The sequence below is a fragment of the Lactuca sativa genome, chromosome 8 (assembly GCF_002870075.4).
Source record: "Lactuca sativa cultivar Salinas chromosome 8, Lsat_Salinas_v11, whole genome shotgun sequence".
Taxonomy (NCBI): Eukaryota; Viridiplantae; Streptophyta; class Magnoliopsida; order Asterales; family Asteraceae; genus Lactuca; species Lactuca sativa.
In genome coordinates, this window is record NC_056630.2 from 199617412 (window position 1) to 199643298 (window position 25887).

At 35.2% G+C, this 25887-nt stretch overlaps 2 protein-coding genes across 2 annotated transcripts in view; both read left to right on the forward strand.

Annotated features, from left to right (window-relative positions):
- LOC122195451 (acetyl-coenzyme A carboxylase carboxyl transferase subunit beta, chloroplastic-like) overlaps positions 1-20536 on the forward strand; it is a 91583-nt gene extending 71047 nt beyond the window's left edge. Inside the window, exon 2 of the mRNA XM_042897353.2 lies at positions 19919-20536. Within this exon, the coding sequence (XP_042753287.2) occupies positions 19919-20536 (618 nt within the window). The remainder of the gene's footprint in view (positions 1-19918) is intronic.
- A 2433-nt stretch (positions 20537-22969) lies between these two features.
- Positions 22970-25887, forward strand: part of LOC111909506 (uncharacterized) — a 58447-nt gene continuing 55529 nt past the window's right edge. Inside the window, exon 1 of the mRNA XM_023905319.2 lies at positions 22970-23148. Within this exon, the coding sequence (XP_023761087.2) occupies positions 22970-23148 (179 nt within the window). The remainder of the gene's footprint in view (positions 23149-25887) is intronic.

The window sequence follows — 25887 nt, forward strand, 5'->3', positions numbered from 1 at the left end:
TTTGTTTTGGTAACAATTTCCGCAACTCTTTTAATCAAGGGACTACTCTGATCTTATAAAACAAAGCATAAACAAATCGGTCTTTTCTAGTCGTGAAATTGGGGATGTCACATAACTACACATATACAGGCATGCATTTAACGAGGTATCTATGTACTGTATCCATGTAAGTGTATCCATGTAAGTGTATCCCTTCATATAGAATCTAGTATAGACTCATGAATGATCTGACTCTTGTGTGATTCCTTGTACTAGGAATGGCAAGTAGTATCTCCTAACTATGCCTACTATACTTACTAGTAATGTACAAGTATAATCGGAAGTATACCTTTGCTACCCAAAGGTACTGAACTGGCTGATGGAACTTTTATGACTATATATGTATACATGATATATAACTAATATTTAGACGACCTTCGGATGGATAACCGATACCCTAAAGCCACATCCCAACGAGGAAAAGGAAATAAAGCGGGCTAGCCTTCCTATGTCCTTTAAACATTACTTATATAACTATACATATACAGGCATGCATTTGACAGTATAAAAGTATAAAAGAAGTTTTGTAAAACCATTGAAAAGTTTAATAACTAAGAAAAGATGACATGATGTCAGTTTGTAAAACGGTTTGAAAGCAGTTCATTTGATAAGAACAGTTTAAAGTATAAGGAAACCTTTGTATTGAAACATAATAGTAACAGATTTTGAAAAGAAACATTCAGTATGTAAGATAGTTTGAAAAAGAGTCTTAAACAAGTAAAAACGTTTTGGAAAGCCATTTGAATTAATCTGCTTGGTAAAACATCTAAAAGTGTAGTAAGTCCATTTGTATGCTACTTATTAAACATATGTGATTGATATAATAACTAGCATGATTCAACTTGTATCCCCCCCCCAAAAAAAAAGCATTTAAAAACATTTATAGCATTGATTAAGGGGTATGAACTCACCTGTAGATGGTGGTTTGGATGAACTGAATGATGTAGGATTGCCAGGTGTCAAGTGAAGACTTGTATACACACAATGATCCTAGTTAACATATAAATACACATATATGTATCCAATTAGTATTTAAACAACTAATTCACAAAGTTAAGACATCCTAAGACATGTAAAACACCTTATATAGGTGTTATAAGTCCCAAGGATTGCATCTAAGTGTTGTAGGACCTTGCTATTGAGTTTAGGGTTCAAGGGAACCCCTTTCATGAGTTTACGGTTATATGACCTCAACTCATTGAGTTTATGATCGTAAACCCATGAGTTTACGACTGTAAACTCATACCCTTTTGACCATTTGGTGTTTTGAAGGCTTATGAGTCCCTAGAAGCAATTCTACTTGATGGTTAAGCCTTTGGAAGAGGTTTGGGCACCATTTCACTCCTTTAAGGAGTTTACGGTCTTTAGACCATTTGATCTTGGCCTTGATGCTAGTTCCTTCGCACTATCGAAAGTATATGGCCTTGATGCTAACACACTTGACTGAATTTGGGGAGACAATCCCCAAATACACCTCTCTATTTTCTTGCTCTCAGGAGCAACCGTATCTGGGCACAGAATTGCCAGATCATAGAATCTACCCGTATATGTTGATATATCGGTACCAACCATTCCAAGACTCCAAGGTTCCTATTCGAGCTTTTGAATTTCTCCTCGTGGATAGTACTCTCTCATCAGCATGATCTTTAAGTTTTCCCAACTTATCGAATTTGCCACTACTAGAGTTAGTGCCTTAACATGCCCATTCCACCAAGTTAAAGCTCTTTCTGAAAAGGTACAAGCAGCAAACTTGACCTTGCTGTTCTCCAGGAAGGCGCAGATCTCAAAGACTGCTTCTGTCTTTTCTATCCATTGTCTTAAAATCATAACCCCTCCAGTTCCATTAAATTTCTCGGGTTTGGGATTCATAAAATCTTTGTAGGTGCACTCTCATGGGTGCCCATGACTCTCGCCATGGTTCGAAGGAAATACCCTAATTCCCGAACCAGTAGCGCTAGAAGTGTTGACATGTGTTATGACAACCGCTACAGCCGCCGTGATAGCTGCCTGGAACATAGCAGTATCGTACTGAGGAGGTGGTGGTAGCGGGGGTGGTATTGGTGTTTCGTTATTAGGGTTTCGCCTTGGATTTCTGTGAGGAGGCATCTTTTAACTATACGTTTAAAAGATGACAACACGGAAAAGAATGAATGAATAATGAGAGTGACTCACGGACTATCTCACCATAGTCCAACAGCACAATTGAATAGTACGTTTGAATGTGGATCTAGTACTGAAAGGTGAAAGAATTTGGATAATAATTTCCATAATATTAGGTATCTGTCAAAAATACTAGAATTATAGATGTAACATGTTCTGGAAAAGTGGCCTAGGAGTAGGCCTTACATTGTGACGGCCTTACATTGTGACAACCCAAAATTTTTATTTATATAATTTCCACAGTCAAACACTTCAAATAATATTCAAAAACATTTCAGTATATTTTTGGCTGGATTTAAACCCGTTTGCTGCTTTATTTTATTTTTCGTCAAATGATTTAATAAAAAGAAGTGACGTAATTAGCGACGTGTGGCAAACCGAACAACCCGACATCTTAGCTAGGTGTTTACGGACAAACAAGGGTGTTTGGGCTATAAAAACCCTCTTTCCCCAAGACTCATGCATATAGCATGAGTTTACACTTCTAGTCCTCATTTTCCACTTCCCACCTCAAGAACATAAGGTTTTCTCTCAAGTATCATCACACACTTCTTCCAAATCCGCCAAAAATGTAAGTTTTTCTTTCTAGATTCTTACCCACAACACTTAATCTAGTGTTTTTACACCTTCTCATCTATGAATTTCCGATTTCTACATAGATCTTCAAAGGATCTTCAAATCACCAAGAACACCAAGAACACTTTTGTGTTTTTGGGTCCTAAAACACCTCTACAAGCTTCCTATAAGTAAGTATACTTCCCTTAACTAGTTATTGGCTTAGTATATAGGGATTAAACCCCCAAAACCCTCAAAAACATGTGTTTACGGTTTGGGGATCTCACAAAACCGTAAAAACCCAAAGAGGTGTTTTAGTGCCCCTAACTCCTTCCTTAGCATGTTTAATGGACTAGAAACTTTTATGAATGAGCCTAGGACCACAAAACACGAAAGAAATGATGTGCCTAAGGGTTTACAGCCGTAAACCCTAGTGTTTACGACCGTAAACTCCCAAGGAGTGGTCCAAGGACCGCAAACTCCAAGGGAGTACCCTTTTGAACCCTAATCACTTCTAAAGCCTTTGATTTGATATTAGAACCCTTCCTAGTGATGCAAGAGGCCTTTAAGCATACAAACTCACCATTCTCATGAATTTACGGCCGTAAACTCATTGGGGAAATGGTCTCCCAACCGTAAACTCATATTAGGGTGACCATTTGAAGTGTAAACTCCATAGTGAGGCCATACACTCCTTAGAAGCAACCCCTAGCACTCCTAGCAATTGAAACAAAGTGTTTTCATGCATTAGAGTGTATTTACTTATTTAATCAGTGATTAAATAACTAATTAGATGCATTTATTTATCACTAAATGTTACATAGTATCCGTGGGTGTGTTCAAGTCCTCACTTGACACCTAGAATCATACACTTCCATCCACTTCGCTCACTACAGATGAGTTCATACCCCTTAATTAACATTTTAAATGTTTTTAAATGCTTTTATGGGGGGATACAAGTTGAATGAAACAAGTTGTAACATCAATCACATGTGATTTATAACTTGCAACCAAAAAGGATATGTTTTTAACCGCTTTGTCAACAAAACCGTTTCAAATGTTTATCAAACTGATTTCATATTAACTTGTTATAAAACTATTCCTAAAACTCTTTTAAACTACTTTTGTCTTCAAACCATATCTACACTAATATATTTGTATAAGTAAGACTTGAAGGACTTAGGACTAATAGCTCACCTTACTTCCTGTTCTTGTTTGATTGTGGACTTAGGGTATTTTGTTATTAGTCCGATTGTCGTTGAATTCTTAGTTATACATCATATATATTTGTGTTAGATATAAAAGTCTTCATTTCAACTCAGTGCCTTTGTTCATTAAAGGCATGCAACCAACATTACTATTTAACTATAATAGGTATAGTTAAGAAATACTACTCATTAGTACTATTGCCAGGGTAACTACCAAGAGTCAGTATATATATGAGTTAATACATGCTAAATACTATACAAAGAGAATACTAAATACTATATAAACGGAATACCATATACTATGCAAGAGAGCACTCTACATACATTATAACTGAAAGATACATTATACATTATACAAGGGAATATACTATAACTAGAATGTGACATACTATTTCTCGATAGGACACGTCACCGTGATATATCACTTTGTAACCAGAGTCTCCTGGAGGGAGAGCGGGCATTGTGTGTATAGATCTATACGGGCAGACACTCCCACATCCTGACTGCTAGCTACAGTCCGATCCAAAACGCCAAAGGGTGACAAATGTCACATTACTACCTATGACTCGGAGGGTCAACTGGATTCGATTGTCAATCAGCATGGTTACATATGAGTTCACATCCAAACCTTTAATTAATACATTAAGAATTAAAGGCAAAACAGACTCCTCAAGGTGTATTGTACATTAAATACTACCTAGAGCGTGCACTTCATTACATATAGCCGACAGCAATGCTGTTGGGGTAAAACATTATTTTCCCATCACTTTACATGAATAAAGTCTAAAACTATATTTTCACACTAATAGTTACTGGGAAAACTTGTACATTTTCAAAGGAACAAACAAACAATCGGGTCTTGATATAAGACTACTTTTTATTGGAAAACATAGGGTTTTCTAGGGTTTATACTATTTTCAAACATCGAACTTCTCCTGATACTACATTGTTGTGAACATTTTTATACAAGTAATGACACTAAATACTTATAAACTCACCAGCTTTATGCTGATAAACTCTTTCAAAATAACTTGTATTCTCAGGTCATTAGTAGGCAGGTACAGATGCAGCTTTTGAGAAGATGGAGCACATACAAGACTCTTCTTTATTTTGATTATACTTTTGGTGTCTAACAAACTGTACATATCACGTTTGTATTACAATTATTATCTTAATGCAATGGATGTTGTTACTTGTCTTTACTATTATGCATTGTTATGATATTGTACATGACGTTCTCTACCCAGAACGTATTTCGTCGTTCTCGGTTTTGGGGTGTGATAAATTGGTATCAGAGCATTGTTTATAGTGAATCAAGTATATCAACCCATAAAAGATATACGGACTATAAACACATCGGGATTAAAACACTCTGAACAAGAATATATACTTTTAAATAATAAAATATTTAACTAAGTATATATGTACATTCATTCATACAAAGAGTCAGTATCATGCTAGAACTGAACAAAAGTATTAAGATGGTTGAACAGCACGATTAGACTTAGAGACATATAGTCAAATTTGGGTGGATGTAGCCTGATCAACTACATTGTCCTAGGAGTGACTAGCATGTGCCTAAGCATGGTTGTGGTGTTGCAAAAAGTCTAGAACTTACCAATACTACTAAAAAAACATTTGAACAAGAATACTATAGGAGTATTCTGCATTCTGTTAACTACTTATGTGAGAACTAAAAAGGGTCGTTACTAGTAGGACAATAGTTGCTAAGTGGATACACCATAGTTACATGTGACTAAGGCGCTATAGACTTAGAATCTATGACCTTTGCTTTATTTCCTATTCTTGTTTGATTGTGGACTTAGAGTTAGGGTCACTTATTCGAAGGTCTATCCTGCTTCGGTTACATGTAATTGGTATGCACTATGCAAGTATTAGGTCGGCTAATAACGATCATCTTATAAGTATCTTAGATTAGCACGTCTATTAACTTTTCTTTCCCCATTCTCGCGTAGATAGCATGGCTGGCTTCCACCTTCCCGGCGATCCGTACTACCCGAACCAAGGCATTGGAGGATGGCTTGATGAAGAGCCAGAAGATGATCACCCGATCCCTTTGGATGATCACCGTGCAGAAGGCTTTTCGGATACCTCCGACTCCGAACCTGAAGTCAACAACCTACCCCCTGTAGCTCCAAGCCCCAACCCTCGTCCGACATTCCAAGGTCCCACTCCCATGTAGGCAACAACCTTGGATCGATGGAGCAATGAACAGGGTTAGCCCTTACCTTTCAACAGAGACCGAAGCTTTTACAACATAAGCGAGGGTGGCTCGGTTGATCGAGCCCTACCTGTCATGGTCCGGAGGATTCCTAGAAATGTCAAGCAAAGCCATGCAGCCATCGGCAGAGTTGTGGAAATTGATGCCAACTCTAACCTTAACATTGTCCGTATCCGCCAGCTGGAAGAAGCCATGGATAGGACTAGGAGAACCAATGAGGCTCTGCAACAACAACTAGCTGCATCCCAAACTGAAGTTAGGGAACTCCGAGCGTGTTAGAGAGTTCAGGAACGACATGTTCAAGAAGTTGTACGCCAACTGGCTGATCTTAGGGTTCGCCTAAAGGATACCCGTCACTAGTAGAAGATGCCAACTTATCTTCCCCTTTTGTTTAAGGAATAGCCTTTTCTTTTCTATGCTCGGTAGAGCACTTGTCTGTAAACATTCCTAAAAGTACTCTAATTAGGCTCCTAGACTGCCAACATTTTCCTTTATGGTTTGAATAAGACCTACTGTTAGGTCACTTTTCCTGAAACTCATATTGCATCATTAATACCAGTAATATTAGCAGTTACCTACTTCATGGGAAAGTTTATGTTTTCGTGTTTTCCCTACTCTGTTGCTATGACTCTCTCTGATATTTGGACTATATCGATTTAGTCCATGAAATACTCTCATGATGTTTGCAGTTGATTCTTACTATTGTCATCATCTCTATAAACTTTCAGCGAAAGATGCCTCCTCGCAAGCGCCCGAACAAAGGCAGACCTGCGACTCAAACTCCACCTCCACCACCTCCTCGATCCAGTGATGTTTCAGACAGTTGTAACTGCAGCTATGGCCCAAATGAATTCTGGTGATGCAAGTGGAGCCAGAATGGGCACCAACTCTAGACATGGTGAAATCCATGCACGTACGCAAGGGTGCACCTATAAGGATTTCATGAGCTGCAAACCAACATTCTTCAATGGAACCGGAGGGATCATTGCACTGTCCCAATGGATCGAAAGAACTGAAGCCGTCTTTAAAATGTGCTCGTGCCCCGAGGAGAGAAAGATAAAGTTCGTTGCTTCCACCTTTACCGAAAGGTCCTTGACATGGTGGAATGGCCATGTCAAATCACTCTCCTTGGTAATAGCCAATGCCATGGGCTGGGATACACTAAAAGACCTTCTGACGAGGGAGTACTGCCCTAGGGGTGAAATCCAGAAACTTGAGGAAGAACTCTGGAACCTCAAGATGAAAGGGACCAACGTAGTGGCTTATACGGCCAGATTCTACGACATGGTAACTATGTGTCCTAACATGATCCCCACTGAGTGCAAAAAGATTGAACGATACATCTGGGGTTTAGTACCCCCATATCAAGGGAACGTTTTAGTATCACGCCCTACGACCTTCGACAGCGCCAAGGAATTGACCCAAAGGTTGATTGATCATGAAACTCCCTCCACTCCATCAACTACCATGACGATTGCCACTGCACCGCCCAAAATATTAAGGAATGAGTCTAGACTAGTTTCCAAAGCTTGTGAAGGGACTAGGGCCACTTTGGCCCCTTAATTAGGGTTTACGGTTCAGGGTGTTCTTGGACCATAAACACCTTTGATCTTTGGTTTCAATGGTGTTTTCTTGGTGTAAAGAAGTGTCTCAAGCCTTAACATACTCTAGGATAGAAGTACTTACAAGATAGAGGCTTGAAATGAGCTAAAAGTCCAAGAACACTAGTGTGTGTTCTTGGTGTTCTTGGTGAAACTTGAAGATCTAACCTTTTGGAATAATTTCACGGATGGAAGTGTGTTAGATCACTAGATTAAGGTAGATATCAACTTAAAAGGGTTAGAAACACTTACAAGTTGAAGATCTAGAAGGAAAAGTCGAAGATACTTGAGAGAGAATTGAGATTTGGATCTTGATTTTGTGAAAAAGTGTAAATAATGACTAAGTGTCATATATATATATATATATATATATATATACCCCCATATAGGGTTAACGGTCGTAAACACCCTTGTTTAAGCTATAAACTCCAAACTCTTGGAGTTTTTGAAAGTTATTGATGCACAATAAACCCTAGGGCATCCTCTCTCCTGATATCTCCTGAAGTACTAACTTAAAAAGACTCAAACTTAAAGCAAAAGCTTGAAAGATAGCAGTAACTTTTCTGACTCTTATTGAAGTAAGAGGGTTTACAGAATAAAAATTTCGGGTTGTCACAGAAAGGATAATTGCATTCTCAAAATTTGGTTATGATTACGGCATCCCTTTTCATAATCTAAATTGTGAGAACATGGCATTTAGAAATATTATAGCAAAAGACTGGTAAAGTATCACGTCTTTATGTAAGACGTTATGAATCGTGTCCCATACGCTTCGGGTATAGGATCGATTGCATATGCTATAATGTTTGATCATTCTAAAATTTTCCAAATGCTTAGCGCATTAAGAGGGAAAAGTATTAGAACAGTTTTGACTAAAATAATTAAACAACTATCAAAGGACGATCTAAGGTTCGCCAAGGATTTGTTGCTTGTGAGTAGTTGGAAGTATAGTGTTGGATGGACCATATCGACATTATTATGAATAGATAAGATTGTATTAAGAATGAGTTGTCGTATGGAAAATATGGAAATGTTTCCATATTGGGAGTTGGAAATTAAGAAAATATGTATAGATTAGAAAATTTTATGCACAAAGGATGTTCAAAGGAATGTACTTTAAGTGAGAGACAACACATCTATAGAATTGTTTTATTTGCGCTCAAAAGTTTTGGGGCCATATAGGATTAATATTATTATTGTGTTTCACTCTGCATGTTTTGACTTCCAGAATAACTAGGTTATTCGAACCTCCACAGTCGGTCATACGTTGGAAGTAGGTATGAAAAAAGACTGTCATGAATCTATCTGTAGATTGCCTAAGTGTTTAGACGTAGCACAAGTTTGCTGCAGAGTTCATGAGTGCTTTAATAAGATTAGAGTATTGGATTAAACCCATGCTCACCTGAATCACTTCATGGATTTTATCACGAGTGATTGTGAGACGATAATATTATATATTCTTGAAACCGAGACATGTGAGTTGTTATTTGTTGGGCGGTTGCCCATTGATGATAAGTGAACGCACCAGTAACTTGGTGTTATAAAACTTATTGTTGTGTGTGATTCAATCCATAGGTGCAAGCGAGCATTTGAGTCAAATTTTATCCATTCCGTTTACCCAAAGTGGGATAAAAGTGATATATGTGGGCCCCTCGATGATTTTGTGATGACACCCTAAGCGCTTGGCCAAGCCGGGACTAAGTTGATGTGTTTAATTGTAGTCTGTTGTCAGTCATCATAAATCGGAAGTCGGGAAACAGTATAGAGAGAATGATCAAAATTCATGTCTTATGTTTATACGATACTTGAGGATGGAGGAATATATGATCCCTTATCTTAAAGGACATGCTATCTAATAAGATCAGAGTTGACAGCGGCTTTTGAAAGCTACGATTGCTGATCAGGTTCTGAAGTTATGCAAAATAGTTATTAGACTTATCCAAGTGGGAGACAGTTGGATTAGTGTCTAAGTCCATAACTATTATGGTATGTACTTGACCCGATTATGAGCATGGTCCTTTTAGGTTGCCTTCACCATAACAATATGTAGGATGAATTATGGAGAGAAAGGTTTAATTATGATTTATTAATATATTATGAGAATAATATATTAAAGGAGAAATCATATTGTTTAATTAATATTAGTCAAGAATTAATTTTGTGGATAAAAGAGATTAATTAAACTTAAGGGACTTATTGTGTAATTATAAGATAATTACATAGATGGGCTAATGGACTCCATAGAAGTTGGAGTGGATGAATTCTATGGGGAAACCCATTAGAAATCTTCCAAGGCTTCTAAATAGGGGTCCATGGGTTGCTTAGGGCTTAAGCAGTCAGATTACGGTTTCCTAGTTGTAAACCTTAATAGCCAGCATATATAAGGAACCCTTATGGCCCCAAAAACGTGGTGAATACTTCCTTTAGGATTTCCAGCCATTTTTGGTGCCTCCTCTCTCCTATCTCTTCATCCAAGTTCCTTAGTGGTGTTTGTGACTCCATTAGAGGTGCAACAATTGAGGCACTAAGCTTTCTGAATCCAAGGATTGATTGTTATTGCTATATAACAATCAAAGGTAATATTTAAACCCTAATTTCAGTTATAGTTTATTAGATCTAGGGTTTATGTCTTTGGATTATCAATTACATGTTCATTAGACAAACTAGATCCAAAGCTATTAGGGTTTGCCTGTACCCATAAGATTGATGTATTGCTCGAAACCCATCAAAGGCAACCCAAAAGGACCATGCTACAATCAAATCAAATACATACCAATTATATTTATGGTCTTAGACACCTAATCCAATAGATACATCATTATTAATTCCACCTTTATTCACTGAGAAATAAACAACATCAAACATTGATATCAGGTCGCTTCTTTCTGCTAACGTCACACCTACAAGCATCTCTAACAAACTAATTATCCATGAAAAAACATGAAATAAGGTCATATTTTTTTATGTATCAATCAAGCAGAAAACATATGCAAGTGAAGTTTATAAATCTTACATCTCAATCTCCTAAAAGTTCAAGTAATCCGATTCTGATGCCAGTTCTAACCGACGAATCCAAGAAACATTGAGGTCCCACCTTACAGATACCAACAATAAACACTAATAAGCAGATATATATATATATATATATATATATATATATATATATATATATATATATATATATATATATATATGTGTGTGTGTGTGTGTGTGTGTGTGTTTATCTTGTGGGATTAGATGTCTAAGCCCATAACTATTATTGGTATGTACTTGACCCGAGAGTAGCATGGTCCATTTAGGTTGCATATCATCAGGACAATTTGTTAGGATAGACTTTTGAGAGAAGAGGTTATATATGATTTATTAATATGTTATAAGTTATAATATATTAATATGAAATCATATGAGTTAATTAGTATTGATCAAGAATTAATTTGGAATTAATTTAGTGATCAAAAGAGACTAATTAAATCTATGGGGACTAATTATGTTAATTAGTTATATTTATATGTGTTGGGCTTATGATCCATGTTGGACCAAGTTTATGAATGGATACATAAAGAGTTGGGCCACATGAACCATGGATCATAAAACCCATGGGTATGGATTTGGTTTCTATCCATGACCTTTGAAATCCCACATATAAATACATACTCCATTGCCCTAAATCGCCACTAGTGTATTATTGTAGTTGGTGGTGTTTTTTGTGCATGGGAATTCTCTCTCAAGTTTCTCCTTTGTCCATGATGTGTTATGATTCCACTTGAGGCTTCCACACTATTGGGGATAAGCTCTTTAAGGCCAAATGCATGCTAGTTGTAGGTTTAATACCTTGGAAACCATTTGCATGTATAATTAGTGAAAACATAGATCCAAGGTATTTAGGGTTGTATGTGCACCATAGGATGTTGTAGTATACTAAAACCCAACAGTGGTATCAGAGCCATGGGTTGCTTTCAATTATACTTGATGCAACTAGCTGGAAAAAACCAAATATTTGCTATGTGGACAGCAGACTCGACGAGTCCAGTATGTGAATCTACGAGTCCATGAACAAATGCATCCAACTCGTCGAGTTTGTTCATGCACTCGACGAGTTGGACCCCTGACAACATATATTTGTGTTTTTTGGCCTGTTTTGGATTAGAATCATTACCACAAAGTGTTTTTGTTCATAAAATTTGTTTTTGTTACTATGGTAATGTTTATTCTCATCCAAATAAAGGATAATTGTCAAAGTTTCAAGAGTTATATTAATTTTTATGATTAGCTAAGTTCTTGAAAAATGTTGATGTGAATTGTCTTTACTTACGAGTTTGATCTTGGTCATAGAAAACTTACGTGGCTAATGTGTTAATTGATAATTTGATCTTAATTTTTTTATGAACTCCATAAATTGTCCTCAAGTTATGGAAACTGAAGAGTTTTTCATTTAAAAGCACATTAAGTATCATAGGTTATGAAATGGAAGAGTCTCTATTTTTAATGTCATCATAAAATGATTTTATGTCTTCCATAACTTGTCCTCAAGTTATGGAACTTGAAAAGTTTTTCATTTAACTCATAAGTTATGAAAATCCAAGAGTTTTGAAAAGTTTCAAAACTTTTCCTCAACTTTTGGAATTTGTAAAGTCACCCCCATGTACACTTTAATTCCAAACCCTAGAATTTTAAAAGTTAAAATTCAAACTTTATGGACTTCATTAAATTAATCAAATTGTTTAATTAAAGGAGTTAATAATTTCATAAAGACATGCTTTAAGTTTAAATAAATTAAGAGTATAGTTTAATTAATAAGATTAAACCACCAAGTATTTTAAATGCGAAAAATACACCCTTATACTATTGTAATATTAAACGTTAATACTTATCTATATATATATATATATATATATATATATATATATATATATATATATATATATATGTATGTATGTATGTATGTATAAGAACAAAGTCAGTCTTACCGTTAGTAGGCCTCATTCACGAAGCCAGTCTATAAGGTGGTATAAGGTTACTGCCTATAAAATGGCAGTTTAATGGGTGTCCACTCTCACTCACCGCTTCCTTAACTGGTGGAGGGTCGTTAGCCGAACGGGTGGGAAAGGACTATAATTCTCCTTTCATTAAAGTATAATGATAAATACTAAGTAACTAAACACTTATAAATTCCCAATCTTAGTTACTTAGGAAAATGTGAATTTAGTGCTAACCCATGAAATTACACTTTGGACCCTTGTTAAGTCGTTAGTGGAGCGTGTGTGGTTAACCGGCACACTAACATGGGACTGACAATGTGTGGCAATGGGTGACTTAATTTTTATCATAGATCGGTCGAGTGCATGTGGTTAACTGGCACATTGATTAGGTGATAAAATTAAGGGTACCAAGTCAATTTACATCGTTATTCACACCTTGTTTGTGATCCTCGGAATCCCAGTCACAAACTTGAGAGGGCACAATCGAGATTTAAACATGCCATTGAAAGTTCAATGAATCTCTAAAGATCTAGGAGTTTCAAATCCAATTAAAACTATATAATTTATTTTTGTTTTTCATGATAGAACTTGGTAAATCGTTATTTACCTACCTTCAAATATTTTGTAGCTTGGATTACGGCATCCCTCTTCCAAGTTATAAAATAGTTTGTTGGGTACTAGCCTTAATATTTCATCTTGGGTGTTATGTTAAGGACTTAAATCAACTGAAACTTAAATTTCTCCCTCAAAGATGTCTAAGTTCAAACAACTATGGTCTTCCTCATCCTTTTGGATAGAGCTTCACTTCCTCCACCTCCTCCAATAATTCTCCCTGACCCACAAGTTAAAGGTCACTCAATCCATATTTGGCAGGCAAAGTCTATATGTGCTTACATCTTGGAGATTAAGTCACATATTGGCAAGCCAGGAGAGCTGGGTGTCAAAGTCTTAAGGAAGTTAACTGCTAACTGGGTTCTTCAATCACTTCCCAAGTCATATAGTGAGTTCTTTAAGGACTGCTATGTGACAGACTGTGACAACCGTCACCATCTGGTCAAGTTAAAGTCAAAAGAAAGTCAATGAAAGTCAAACTGGTCAACTTAACTAGTGCTAATATATAGAGATTTCTTTATGTTTATCAATGTATGACTCGAAATCTTAATGCAAAGTAACACTTGAAAGTTTCAAATGTTCAAAAAAAAATTCTACACCCTAATCAGTTTGAGGGAAATAACAACTCTATAAGACACTATTATGTACTCTTTGGGGATACATAACACTCAAAAGAGGATGTAACTAAGCCTACGACCTTTGATCTACGATGGAAAACATTTATAAGGGCCTACGACAAGGTCTATTTCAATCTCTCCAAGTATGTGAAATCTCTCCTAGTCCTTTCTCGAAAACCTCTCTTAACTCTTCATAATCAACCAGGGTATCTCGACCCTTAACTTGGTAATAAACCATTCAAAACGGGAAGTTACTTAAGGAACAGCCTTATTAGGACCGGAACCATCTTTCGGACCGAAACCCTCTTTCACTCCGGAATCCTCTTTCGGTTCGAAATCCTCTTTCGGTCCGGAATCCTCTTTCGGTCCGGATCCACTTTTAAATCAAGACTCCTTGCCCAATTTTCCTCAACGACACGACTCTAAACTAGGAGAAAAACCCCGTAAAACAAAAGAGCCTTCATGATCCGAAGCCATTTGAGTACGGAATATGATGAATCTGGAATCAGGTGACTCCACGCACCCCGAAATCTTCGCATCGACTCCGGACCTGGCTATTCGACTCCAGATGTAGCAATTTGACTCCTGATTGGGCAAATCGACTCCGTACTCACCTCTGTAGTCAACTAGAATCAAGTCACGCCACAATAAGCGAGGGCTCACCCTCTTAAATCATGACCAGACAAAAACATCACACCACATCGTATCTTTTGTACAAAACTTTATCCAAAGGACAGTTGACTTACCCCAAAATTTATGACATGCCCTATTTCCCATAACCACTCTATGACAACTTATTGGCATTATTTATCCATTTACCTAGGCAAATCCATATCTTTGTACCAACACTCCATCAGATTATCTTTCTCGAATCTAATCATTTAGATTTCCAACCTTCACTATAAAACCCAAGTGTAGCCCCCAACATACATTTTTCCTTTTTCTCTCCTCTCTCTAGAATTCGACCAAGCCCCAGGAAGAAATACAAGTTAACACTCCTTATTATCACTCAAACTCATACATCAGCTTTTCACAGAAAAGTTGAGTCCTAATCACGGACTGTTTTGACTATCTTAAACCTAATATCTTTCAAAAATGTTTCATATGCAAGTAGTTTAGGTTTTTACCTTTAAAATGACTAATCGCACATCTCCATACGAATTTTTCACAATTTATGGTGATTTATTCAAAACTACCTATCATTTTAGAAATGAATCCGGACCAGTCTGTGATTAGGAACGTTTTCACACACGATAGAGACTTTTAAAAATCATAATAAAAATTGTGAACAAACTAGACACATTTCCTAAACTTTAAGAGTTTACAGATTTCGTTTTCGATTTCGTATGATTTTTCTATGATTTTTCTAAAAACAGTGCAGAAAGGTTAAAAACTAGTTTCCAGCTTACAATTTTCATAACACTTTGTAACATGTTGAGAAAAGTGTTTGTCTTTGATGACTTCATATTTCATATATGTTTTCTGTTAAGTTACAATTTAATAACAAAAGGGACTCTCTATACGGTAAGAGTCCTTTAGCATTTCAAACATACATGATGGAACATAAGAAGCATAGTTATGCATTACTAAACATACTACATGTAAACTTGTTAACGTAAATTGTGAGACACGTCTTCATTGTACTCCTAGAGTACGGGTTAAAATTCCTGTAATTTATAACCATAGTCTCTTGTAGGGAGAGCGTGATAATTGTGTATAGATCTATATTGGGATTGACACCCCACACCTTGTGGCTAGCTACAGCCGGACCTGCAGGTCTACGGGTGACAAATGGCATAACAAATTCTAAACGTCTGACAAACGTTGTAGCTATCTAGTCATAGTATGGTTATAACGGCACACATAGGGAGTTAACACACTTTAAGTTTACGGGAACTTTTATCTTAAAAAGCGTTTTATCTATTTAAAACTACACACCCCATTAAAATTTCGAAACACACAGACACTCGGTCTTGGGATTTAAGACTACATAACATTTATTAAGGAAAATAAGGGATTTTCTTGGTATGCAATACATTCACAAACAAAGGGTTTTCAAACTCTTCATCCAAAAACTTATGAACTCACCAACTTAATTGTTGACATTTCTAAAATTCCTTGTATTCTCAGGAAATCTGTGAAACATGAAATCTAAAACTCTTGAGGATGGGACATTAAATCATCAAACATATCGTTTTTGGTCATCATTTTGTAATTGAATTAGAAACATGTAAACTCATACTATGGTGTAACTTTTTCAATTATATTTATGATGGTTGTTTTACTTTGAGCACTATTGTACACTTGTCGTGATACTATACATGAAGTCCTCCACCCCCGAATGTGTCCGCCATCCTTGGTCCAGGGGTGTGACACAGACCATGACATGACCCTTAATGATCTTACATATTTGCTCGATGCTACTGAATCAACAATGATTTGGAGAAATATTAAAGGAAATTTGATTGGGGGATCTACTTCCCATACTTCCATGGACATTGGTAATGGTAACATTGAAACTCCATGAAAGCTTTCTCTTCCCAATGGAAAGGGATCGGCCATGGTCAAGTCATTTGACCTAATGGTAAAGAGAAAGGCTAATTCTGAGATAGTCTCGTGCACCATTTCCAAAGAGTCAATATGTTTCTATTGCCAAGAGAAGGGACATTGGTTGCGAAGTTGCCCATTTTACCTGAAAGATCATAGGATGGTAAAGTCCACTATCTAACTCTATTAAGTTCGTATTTGGATATTCTTAATACATGATGTAATTTAATTACATTTTGATGTTTTGTAGAATCAAAGAAAAGTAAGGAAGCTTAAAGAAAGAGTAAGTTGATTCTGATCGCGAATAGATGGATTTCGATCGCATGGTTCGATGATCAGAATTTTGAGCTGTTGCTTAAAGAGTTATGATAGATTGCTTAGGAATAGATAACAACATATTTTCATATGTATTTGCATTGTAAGGATAAGTTTTTCCGCAAGTTTTAAAATAAAAGAAAAGTTTTGATTTTACTTATTTTATGTATCCTTACGATGGCATTTGTGAGAAATTGTAGTTTATATGATTTTATTGATAGCAATATAAGAAAATGGATTTGATTCTTTCGTTTGTGGTAGTGTCACTATTTTCCAAATAAGGAAAGTTTCTCATCACCCAAGTTTTAGTTAGATATAAACTTGGATTCATGCAACTTGTATTGTATGATGAATTAGAAATTTTCATCTTTAAGAAATTAAGACTAAGTCCTTGCTCACATGCATGTGTGAGTCAAGTGAAGGACTAAAGGATTGCGTACACTTGGTTGCGCGCTGGTCAGGTCCACCACAAAGATCGATAAGATTATTCGTTATGATTTACTAAAGTTTAGTAAATATGGCTATACTTAGAAGTTTAAGTGTAATTTTGAAACATTGGAAAAGTTTCAATGTACGGTAGGATGGATAAGAAGAATCAAATAAGGCAGAAAGGTAAAAGTTTCTCCAATCTGAAGAGATAGGAGACAACTTGAGTATCTTGTTTTATGATTATCTTAGTGATTATGGAACCATATCACAATTGATCCTCTAAGAAAAACCTTAGTGCATTTGTTTGGCTAAGGAGAGGAATCGTGAAGTGTGGAAATGGTCAAATCAAAAGATAAATCATACTTCATTCCAAAACAAGTCTTAGAGTCATACTCTAAGATTGTAACTTGAGTGACAATTTTAAGAAAGGTTTCTAACACTTGTCAAATGTAAAAGTAAAATGGGACCTACTCTTGTACATTTGAAATTGGTAAGTTATGATATTTTAGATAAAACAAAGACCAACTAAGGCCGATCGTATGAAGTGTTTGTCTTGATAAAGAATCCGCACTATCGCTTGAATAATTGACAAGTGAGTCTTATATGTTAAGAGCACAGTGGGAGTCTTAAAGATCTTGAAAAAGCTTCAAGATCTAATCAAGAATAAAAACCGGTAGTTTATCACTAGCACACGACTTGAGGTTTATAACCTATCGTGTTGACATATTCCTACTTCTATACCTATTCTAGTTAGAGTTGGCTTTGCATATTAGTCCTGAGAGTTCTCAGTTGGTTGCATAACAACTTGGAAGCAATGGCAGCCCCTTGTCCTGCTAGGTGGCAAGAAGTTAAGACTACACAAGTTCAGTCCATATGTGTTTGGATTTGTTATTAACCGTGTCTTGTGATTAAGGTTTTGACAAAATTCACATGGATAGGAACACATACACCAAAAAATCTAAGTGTCATAAGTTTTCTCTCCGATTCATGAAAATGATGGTGTGGAAACTCTTTCACTAAGTAGATTTTAAGTAGATAGCAATTGTGATATTTGCATTCTCAAAGTCATTAGTGGAGCGTGTGTGGTTAACCGGCACACTAACATGGACTTGTGAGAATGGAAAAAGGTCTAAACATTATGATTATGGCACCCCTCTTAATAATTGTTTAGACACACATGTGAGCTATCTAAGGAAAGGTGTATGTTTTCTATGAAGTCTTATCAAAGCATCTTATATCAGAAAACTAAACTTTGGTAAGAAAGTCAATAAAGTATTGATGTCTAGAAGTCCAGCTGATTTCTAGGTACATGTCAAAGCTAGTGGAAGCATAAAGTGTTATGCTAGTTAAATTATAATTATCATGTTAGTGGGAGCATGATGATTATGTTACATGTTGCAGGTTAGCAATGTTAATTATAGAAAACAAAATTTTCAATTCTCTTTGAAAAGTTCTTTTGCTATAATTAAGGGAGAGGATTTTATACTTCATTCCAATTCTACAAGATTAGATTGAGATTTTAATCAACTTTAGTCAAAGATATATATGAATGTTATGTTGGAATGGTTCAACATAAGGAAATTCTATATATGTTGTGTTCTCAAAATTCGATTATGATTACGGCATCCCTCTTCATAGTTCGAATTGTGAGAACATGGCAAATAAAAAGGAATAGAACCGGATATGACTAAAATGATTAAACAATTGTCGAGGACAATCTGAGGTTTACCAAAGATTGGTTGCTCGTGGACAACTGGAAGTATAATGTAAACTTTAGAAAGGACCATATTAACATACTCTGGAAAGAGGCAACTCTTATTTAGAAGTGATAGTCAAAATGGTAATATGGAATTGTTTCCATAGGTGGAAGTTATTCTCTGAATCTGTGTAAGATTAGAAAACTTAATGCAAAGAAGGATGTTCAAAGGAATGTACTTTGAATATGAGACTTCATTTCCATGGAATTGATCTCCATTGGAATACTTTGTAATGTCTATTGCCAAGTCTTTGTGACTTTTATGCATAGTCATTACAAGAGAATCATTGCATATAAGTTTAGAATCTAACAGATTACAGTAAATGGCAAGAGTTTGGTATTCTTACATTTACAAAAGGGATTGGGATTGTGAAATGAGCATCATTGGAGTCGTGTTTAATTGATCTATTTCACAAAAGAAAGGACCATAGGCAAACAAAGTGTGCATGCTTGGAGCATGCCATGACTATTGTTAATTCAAGTATTAAGTTCATAATTTGAAACATTACATGAATAATGAGTAATCAATATGGTTCTTAGATAAAAGGTGCTTTTTATTTACTCTCAACGTGTTAGGGCCATATAGGATTAGTATTATTCTTGTGTTTCACTTTGCATGTTTTGACTTCCCAAATAACTAGGCTATTCAAACCGTCCACAGTCGATCATACATTGGAAGTAGGTATTGAGGCAAGACTTTCATGAATGGATTTGTAGTCTATCTAGGTGGCTAGACTTAGCTGCAGTGTTCATGAGTGCTCCTGGAATAAGATTCGAGTATTGGATTAAACCCATGCTCATTTGAATCACTTCATGGATTTGATCACGAGTGAATCATGAGACGATAATATATTATAGAAATTTTTTAAATCAAAGATGCATCTTTGTGAACAATGTGGATATCATTTGAAAATGAGTAGTTCAGATAGAATCGAACTTTTGATCGATCCGGGCACTTGGGAGCCTATGGATGAAGACATGGTCTCTCTGGATCCCATTGAATTTCAGTCGGAGGAGGAGCCTTATAAAAATCGTATCGATTCTTATCAAAGAAATACAGGATTAACCGAGGCTGTTCAAACAGGCAGAGGGCAACTAAACGGTATTACCGTAGCAATTGGGGTTATGGATTTTCAGTTTATGGGAGGTAGTATGGGATCCGTAGTGGGGGAGAAAATTACCCGTTTGATTGAATACGCTACTAAAGAATTTCTACCTCTTATTATAGTGTGTGCTTCCGGAGGGGCACGCATGCAAGAAGGAAGTGTGAGCTTGATGCAAATGGCTAAAATATCTTCTGCTTTATATGATTATCAATCAAATAAAAAGTTATTCTATGTACCAATTCTTACATCTCCTACTACCGGTGGGGTGATAGCTAGTTTTGGTATGTTGGGGGATATCATTATTGCCGAACCCAATGCCTACATTGCCTTTGCGGGTAAAAGAGTAATTGTTTCAAACCTAGAGATATGAGTTGTTGACTATGAGTTTGTTGTACATTGATTGTACGAAAACGCATTAGTAACTTGATGTTATAAAACATGCCTTTGTGTATGATTCAACAAGTAGTTAGTACAAGCATATGAGTCGAAGTTTATCCATTCCTTTTACCTCATAAGGATAAAAGCGATATTTGTGGGCCCCTCGATGATTTAGTGATGACAGCCCTAAGTACTTGGTCAAGCCTAGACAGATTTGATTTATTAGTCAGTTCTCATAAATCGAAAATCAGGAAACAACAAATGGACAGAGAGAATGATTATAATCCATGTCTCAGTCTATATGATATCTAGAATGGAGGAATATATGATCACTTATCTAATGGACGTGTCATTTGATTTGTTCAGAGTTCGATAGCGGCTTTAAGAGCTACGATTGCTAGTCGGGTTATGAAGTCGTACTTGCAATAATAGTTTTAGACTTATCCAAGTGGGAGATTGTTGGATTAGATGTATAAGCCCATAATTATTATTTGTATGTACTTTACCCGAGAGTAGGAAGGTCCATTTGGGTTTCATATCATCAGGACAATTTGTTAGGATAGACTTTTAAGAGAAAAGGTTATATATGATTTATTAATATGTTATAAGTTATAATATATTAATATGAAATCATATGACTTTATTAGTATTGAGCAAGAATTTAATTTGGAATTAATTTAGTGATCAAAAGAGACTAATTAAATATATAGGGACTAATTATGTTAATTAGTTATATTTATATGTGTTGGGCTTATGATCCATGTTGGACCAAGTTTATGAATGGATACATAAAGAGTTGGGCCACATGAACCATGGATCATAAAACCCATGGGTATGGATTTGGTTTCTATCCATGACCTTTGAAATCCCACATATAAATACATACTCCATTGCCCTAAATCACTACTAGTGTATTCTTGTAGTTGGTGGTGTTTTTGTATGCATGGGAATTCTCTCTCAAGTTTCTCCTTTGTCCATGATGTGTTTTGATTCCACTTGAGGCTTCCACGCTTTTGGGGCTAAGCTCTTTAAGGCCAAATACATCAAGACTTAAAGCTGCATCAAAAGGTATGTTATCCTAACTAGTATTTTATATGGTTTATATCAAATGCATGCTAGTTGTAACTTTAATACCTTGGAAACCATTTGCATGTATAATTAGTGAAAACATAGATCCAAGGTATTTAGGGTTGTATGTGCACCATAGGATGTTGTAGTATACTAAAACCCAACATATCTTTCATTTATCCATTTCCTTCGATCAACTTAAAAATTGAATAAACTGACTGGGTGAAGGAAAACAAAGCAGAAGATGGAAAAAGAAGACAAATGGACTGCAAATTTAGAGGGGGAAAGAAGAAAATGGACTCATCAAACCAAACATAGGCGGTAGTGAAGCTTGATCTTAGATATTCCCTTCATCAGATGTGCTGAGAACAACCAAAAACAAGCAACAGAACAAAACACAATACATCAGACTACCATATGGTCAAAACATAGGTTGTTGTACTAAGCATCCTCATTGTGGAAACAGTTGTCCCAAACAATCCACCAGTTGGATTCCCAGCCTCATCAACCAACCTTGAAGTATTCCCCAACCAAAAAGCAGAAACCATAGCCACACTAATCATAAGAACAGGAAGAGCAGTAGATTCCAAACCCAAACTAATCCTAACAATAATATTAGTCCCATGACCCGTTGAACTTGAAAGAACTAATCTCCTTACATGCCCATGCTTATAGTCTGTGTAATACTGATTGATCCATACATAAAGATAAGCAGTCATGATTCCAACTAATCCACATAGAGCAAAATTAAACCAAGTAGAAGGAGCTTGTTCTATGTACAACATCCAACGTGGTGTGAAACCGAAAGAGATAACTGTTAAAACTATTGTAATGGAATATCCTTTTTGGAGTATTGTCATGGGATCCTCCCTAACACCCATTGCTTAAGGATCACGTATGCTACAGATTGAAAAGATCCCCACCGATGAGATTATGAGATCGAATGGATGGATAACCAAAGGGAATAAGATGAATCCGGATCATCTCCCCCTATAAAGCAGAGCAACATAACTGTAAACCCTAACCTTTGAAATAAACATTAAAACCAAATGTTTAAATCAAAGCAATAATAATAGAAAGCAATCAATATCATAAACTATTTCGGATGAGGCCACACCATTTTTGTAAACTTCTTCACAACAATCCACCTCCGATTCTGAAGTCGGCCCTTATAAACAACATTTGAAGATTTTTCGCCACTTTCAAAAACAATAAAATATGAACTAAAGTTATTAGTTACAGCCTTCACATCCAACAGTGAGTACTCAGTTGAAACACACAAACGAAAACAAACCATCAGTCCAAAACCTCCCAAAAACACTTGACTCTTCTAAACTCGGAACCACAACAGAAAAAGATGGAAAATCGGTTGAAGTGGTTGAGTCGGTCAATGAGAGAACCTGAAGAGAAGACAATGAACAGAAAAAAGAAGACAATTAGAAGCACAGGTGGACAGAGGCGATGGAGACGAACGATCGAAGAAGTAGTGGTGGGAAATCATCTGAGAGCTACAGATTTATGTGAAGGAAAGAGGCGGTGAGACGTCGGTAGAAAGAAGAAAGCGAAAGGAAGAAATCGAAGAAACCGGCACATATAAACTTATTAACAAAAACGGTGAAGAATAACACTGATCCAAATGTGATTGGGTTACAAAACGGTGAAGAAAGTTGTGAGGAACACATGTCCATAAAGAATTGATAAAATGACATAAATTGCCCCAACACAAAAATCGGCAGCAACACAGCCATAAGAGAAAACATACCAATAAAGAAAGGACATGTTTTGCCCAAAGCCAAGGAAGTTCATTGTTCCTAAGCATGGTCCTATATATATATATATATATATATATATATATATATATATATATATATATATATATAGAGAGAGAGAGAGAGAGAGGTAAGTTCAATTGAGAAAATAAAAAAAGTTGAGAATTGGGGAATCATTCTCAGTCAATTTTGTCGCAAAAGCTTCCAACCTACCGGCGGAAATGAGAAAGAAATACACATGCGTTTTCCAACAAAATTTGTTTCATTAAACTATGTTAATCATTACCTTAATATATACAAAAACATAGTTTTTTTTCGTTTTTATATTTTTAAGGAGCTATTTTTATCAAAAACTAATTTTAAATACATCAAAATTCATAATTTTTTTATTCTCTATAAATAGACATCCGTATTGATATATTTTTAAGATAAAATAATTTTTTTTTATAGTTTCAGCTCTTGTTATTCATAAATAAATAAATATGCATCAGATTTTTACTACAGTATATTCGTTATTTACTTATAAATAAAAAGTATGATTAATTTTTTTAGAGTTTAAATAGCATTCATATATAAATATAACATGTATAAACTCTTTACACTTTACATCAACTTATAATCAAGTATGAATAAAACGTGTATTGGTCTTCTTCACAAGTTATATTCATATATGAAAAACACATTTATCATAATTTTGTTACAGTTCATTTTCTTATTTATATATAAATAAGTAGTTCAAAATTTTAAAACATGTCGTCAATTATAATATATGACGATCATTAATACACATTTAATCATATATAAATATAAAGTGTGATGAAAGATGATGTAAATATATATATATATATATATATATATATATATATATATATATATATATATATAGAGAGAGAGAGAGAGAGAGAGAGAGATAGGTTCAAATGTTTTTGACAACTATTGTGTGCCTGTGTGCACCAATAGGAATTTAGGAATAATTAAATAATTAAAAATTGTAATAAGGGTAATTATGTAACTTTAGCATGCTAACTAAAATAAAATCCCTTAATTCATGGAAATTGCCATAAAAATCTGTTTGACCAACTATTTAACCCTAGCCTTCTATATCATACGTAATATGCCTCCTCCAATTTTGTTATGGACGAATGGACATCGTCTGATCAAAAGAGGTAGTCAAACCTCCTCTTGCTGCAAATCTGTTTCCCCATTCCATTGATTAAGAAGATGTTATTCTCGGTGGCTCCATCTCCAATGGAAGCTAGCTTCAACATCGAGGCAATTTTGGAGTCACAAGAAGCCGGTGTATGTTTCTGCATCATTGTTACAGTTCCTTCGATTATCGGTTCTCTAGAGCTTTTCCAAATCGAGCAAACTTCGTATGCCCTTATTTATCTGGTAACAACTCTTCAATTCTCATTAATTACGGATCGTTAACTTGTGATTCAAATTATCTATTTCTATTGCTCGCTGAATTGGATAGTTCAGTAAGGGAAAACCTAACGTGTCCAAGAAGAACGAGCTATGCACATAAGGTGCTCGACTAAATTCCTGAAAGAAGGACCAGCTTGCTTTCTTAGTGAACTGTTGGTGGAATTGAAAATATTCCGATTTGCACACCAACTGTTTGTTAAAATGTCTCAGTGAACTTCAGTTACTTATTCCAAAATTTTTTCTTTCTTGCTTAATGAGTCACTTTCAGTTAGAAGGAAGCATAGAAAAAGATGTTAGTTCGTATGGTTCCAGCTCTTGTATCAGGGTCTTATAATGTAAGTAACATTCTTTATTCATGTGTTCAAGTTGATGAGTTTCAATTTCTTTTATGTGGATGCTCTTCTTTCTTTCTATGTATTCTACAAGAATATATTAAGTGATAGATAATTGTAAGTAACATGTTTTTAACAAGTATTAGTTTTTGTTGTATTTGTGATAGGAATGGCTGGAAGAAGGCGTCGAAGACCTTGATATTCTTTTTGAATATGTATAATTATATTAGAATGTAAGAATATGTATAAGAATATATTAGAGTTGATTCAAAAATTTTGTTTTTCTTCAATAATATTTTATTAGAATAAAATTCTGAAAGAGCATCATTCTAACAAAATAATATTCTATTAGAATAAAATTCTGAAAGAGCATCATTCTAACAAATAATATTCTGACAGAATAAAATCGGTAAAAATTTGAAATTGAATTAATTAAAAAATTTCAGATTTTTTTTAAATTAGGAGAATTAATCATCCCTAAAAATCCGAAAATTCCCTTTTATAAATGTAGTTAATTGTCCAAAATACCCTTTTGCTTAAAATTGTGTAATTATATGATATATGTTACCCCATTGTAATATCATACACCCTCAAATCATGTCCATTGATTAATTTCATCAATTGGTCCAAATTTATGCATTCTCGCACACAATACTTAGTAAAAACAAAATAACCTAAGCCTATATATATATATATATATATATATATATATATATATATATATATATATATATATATATATATAT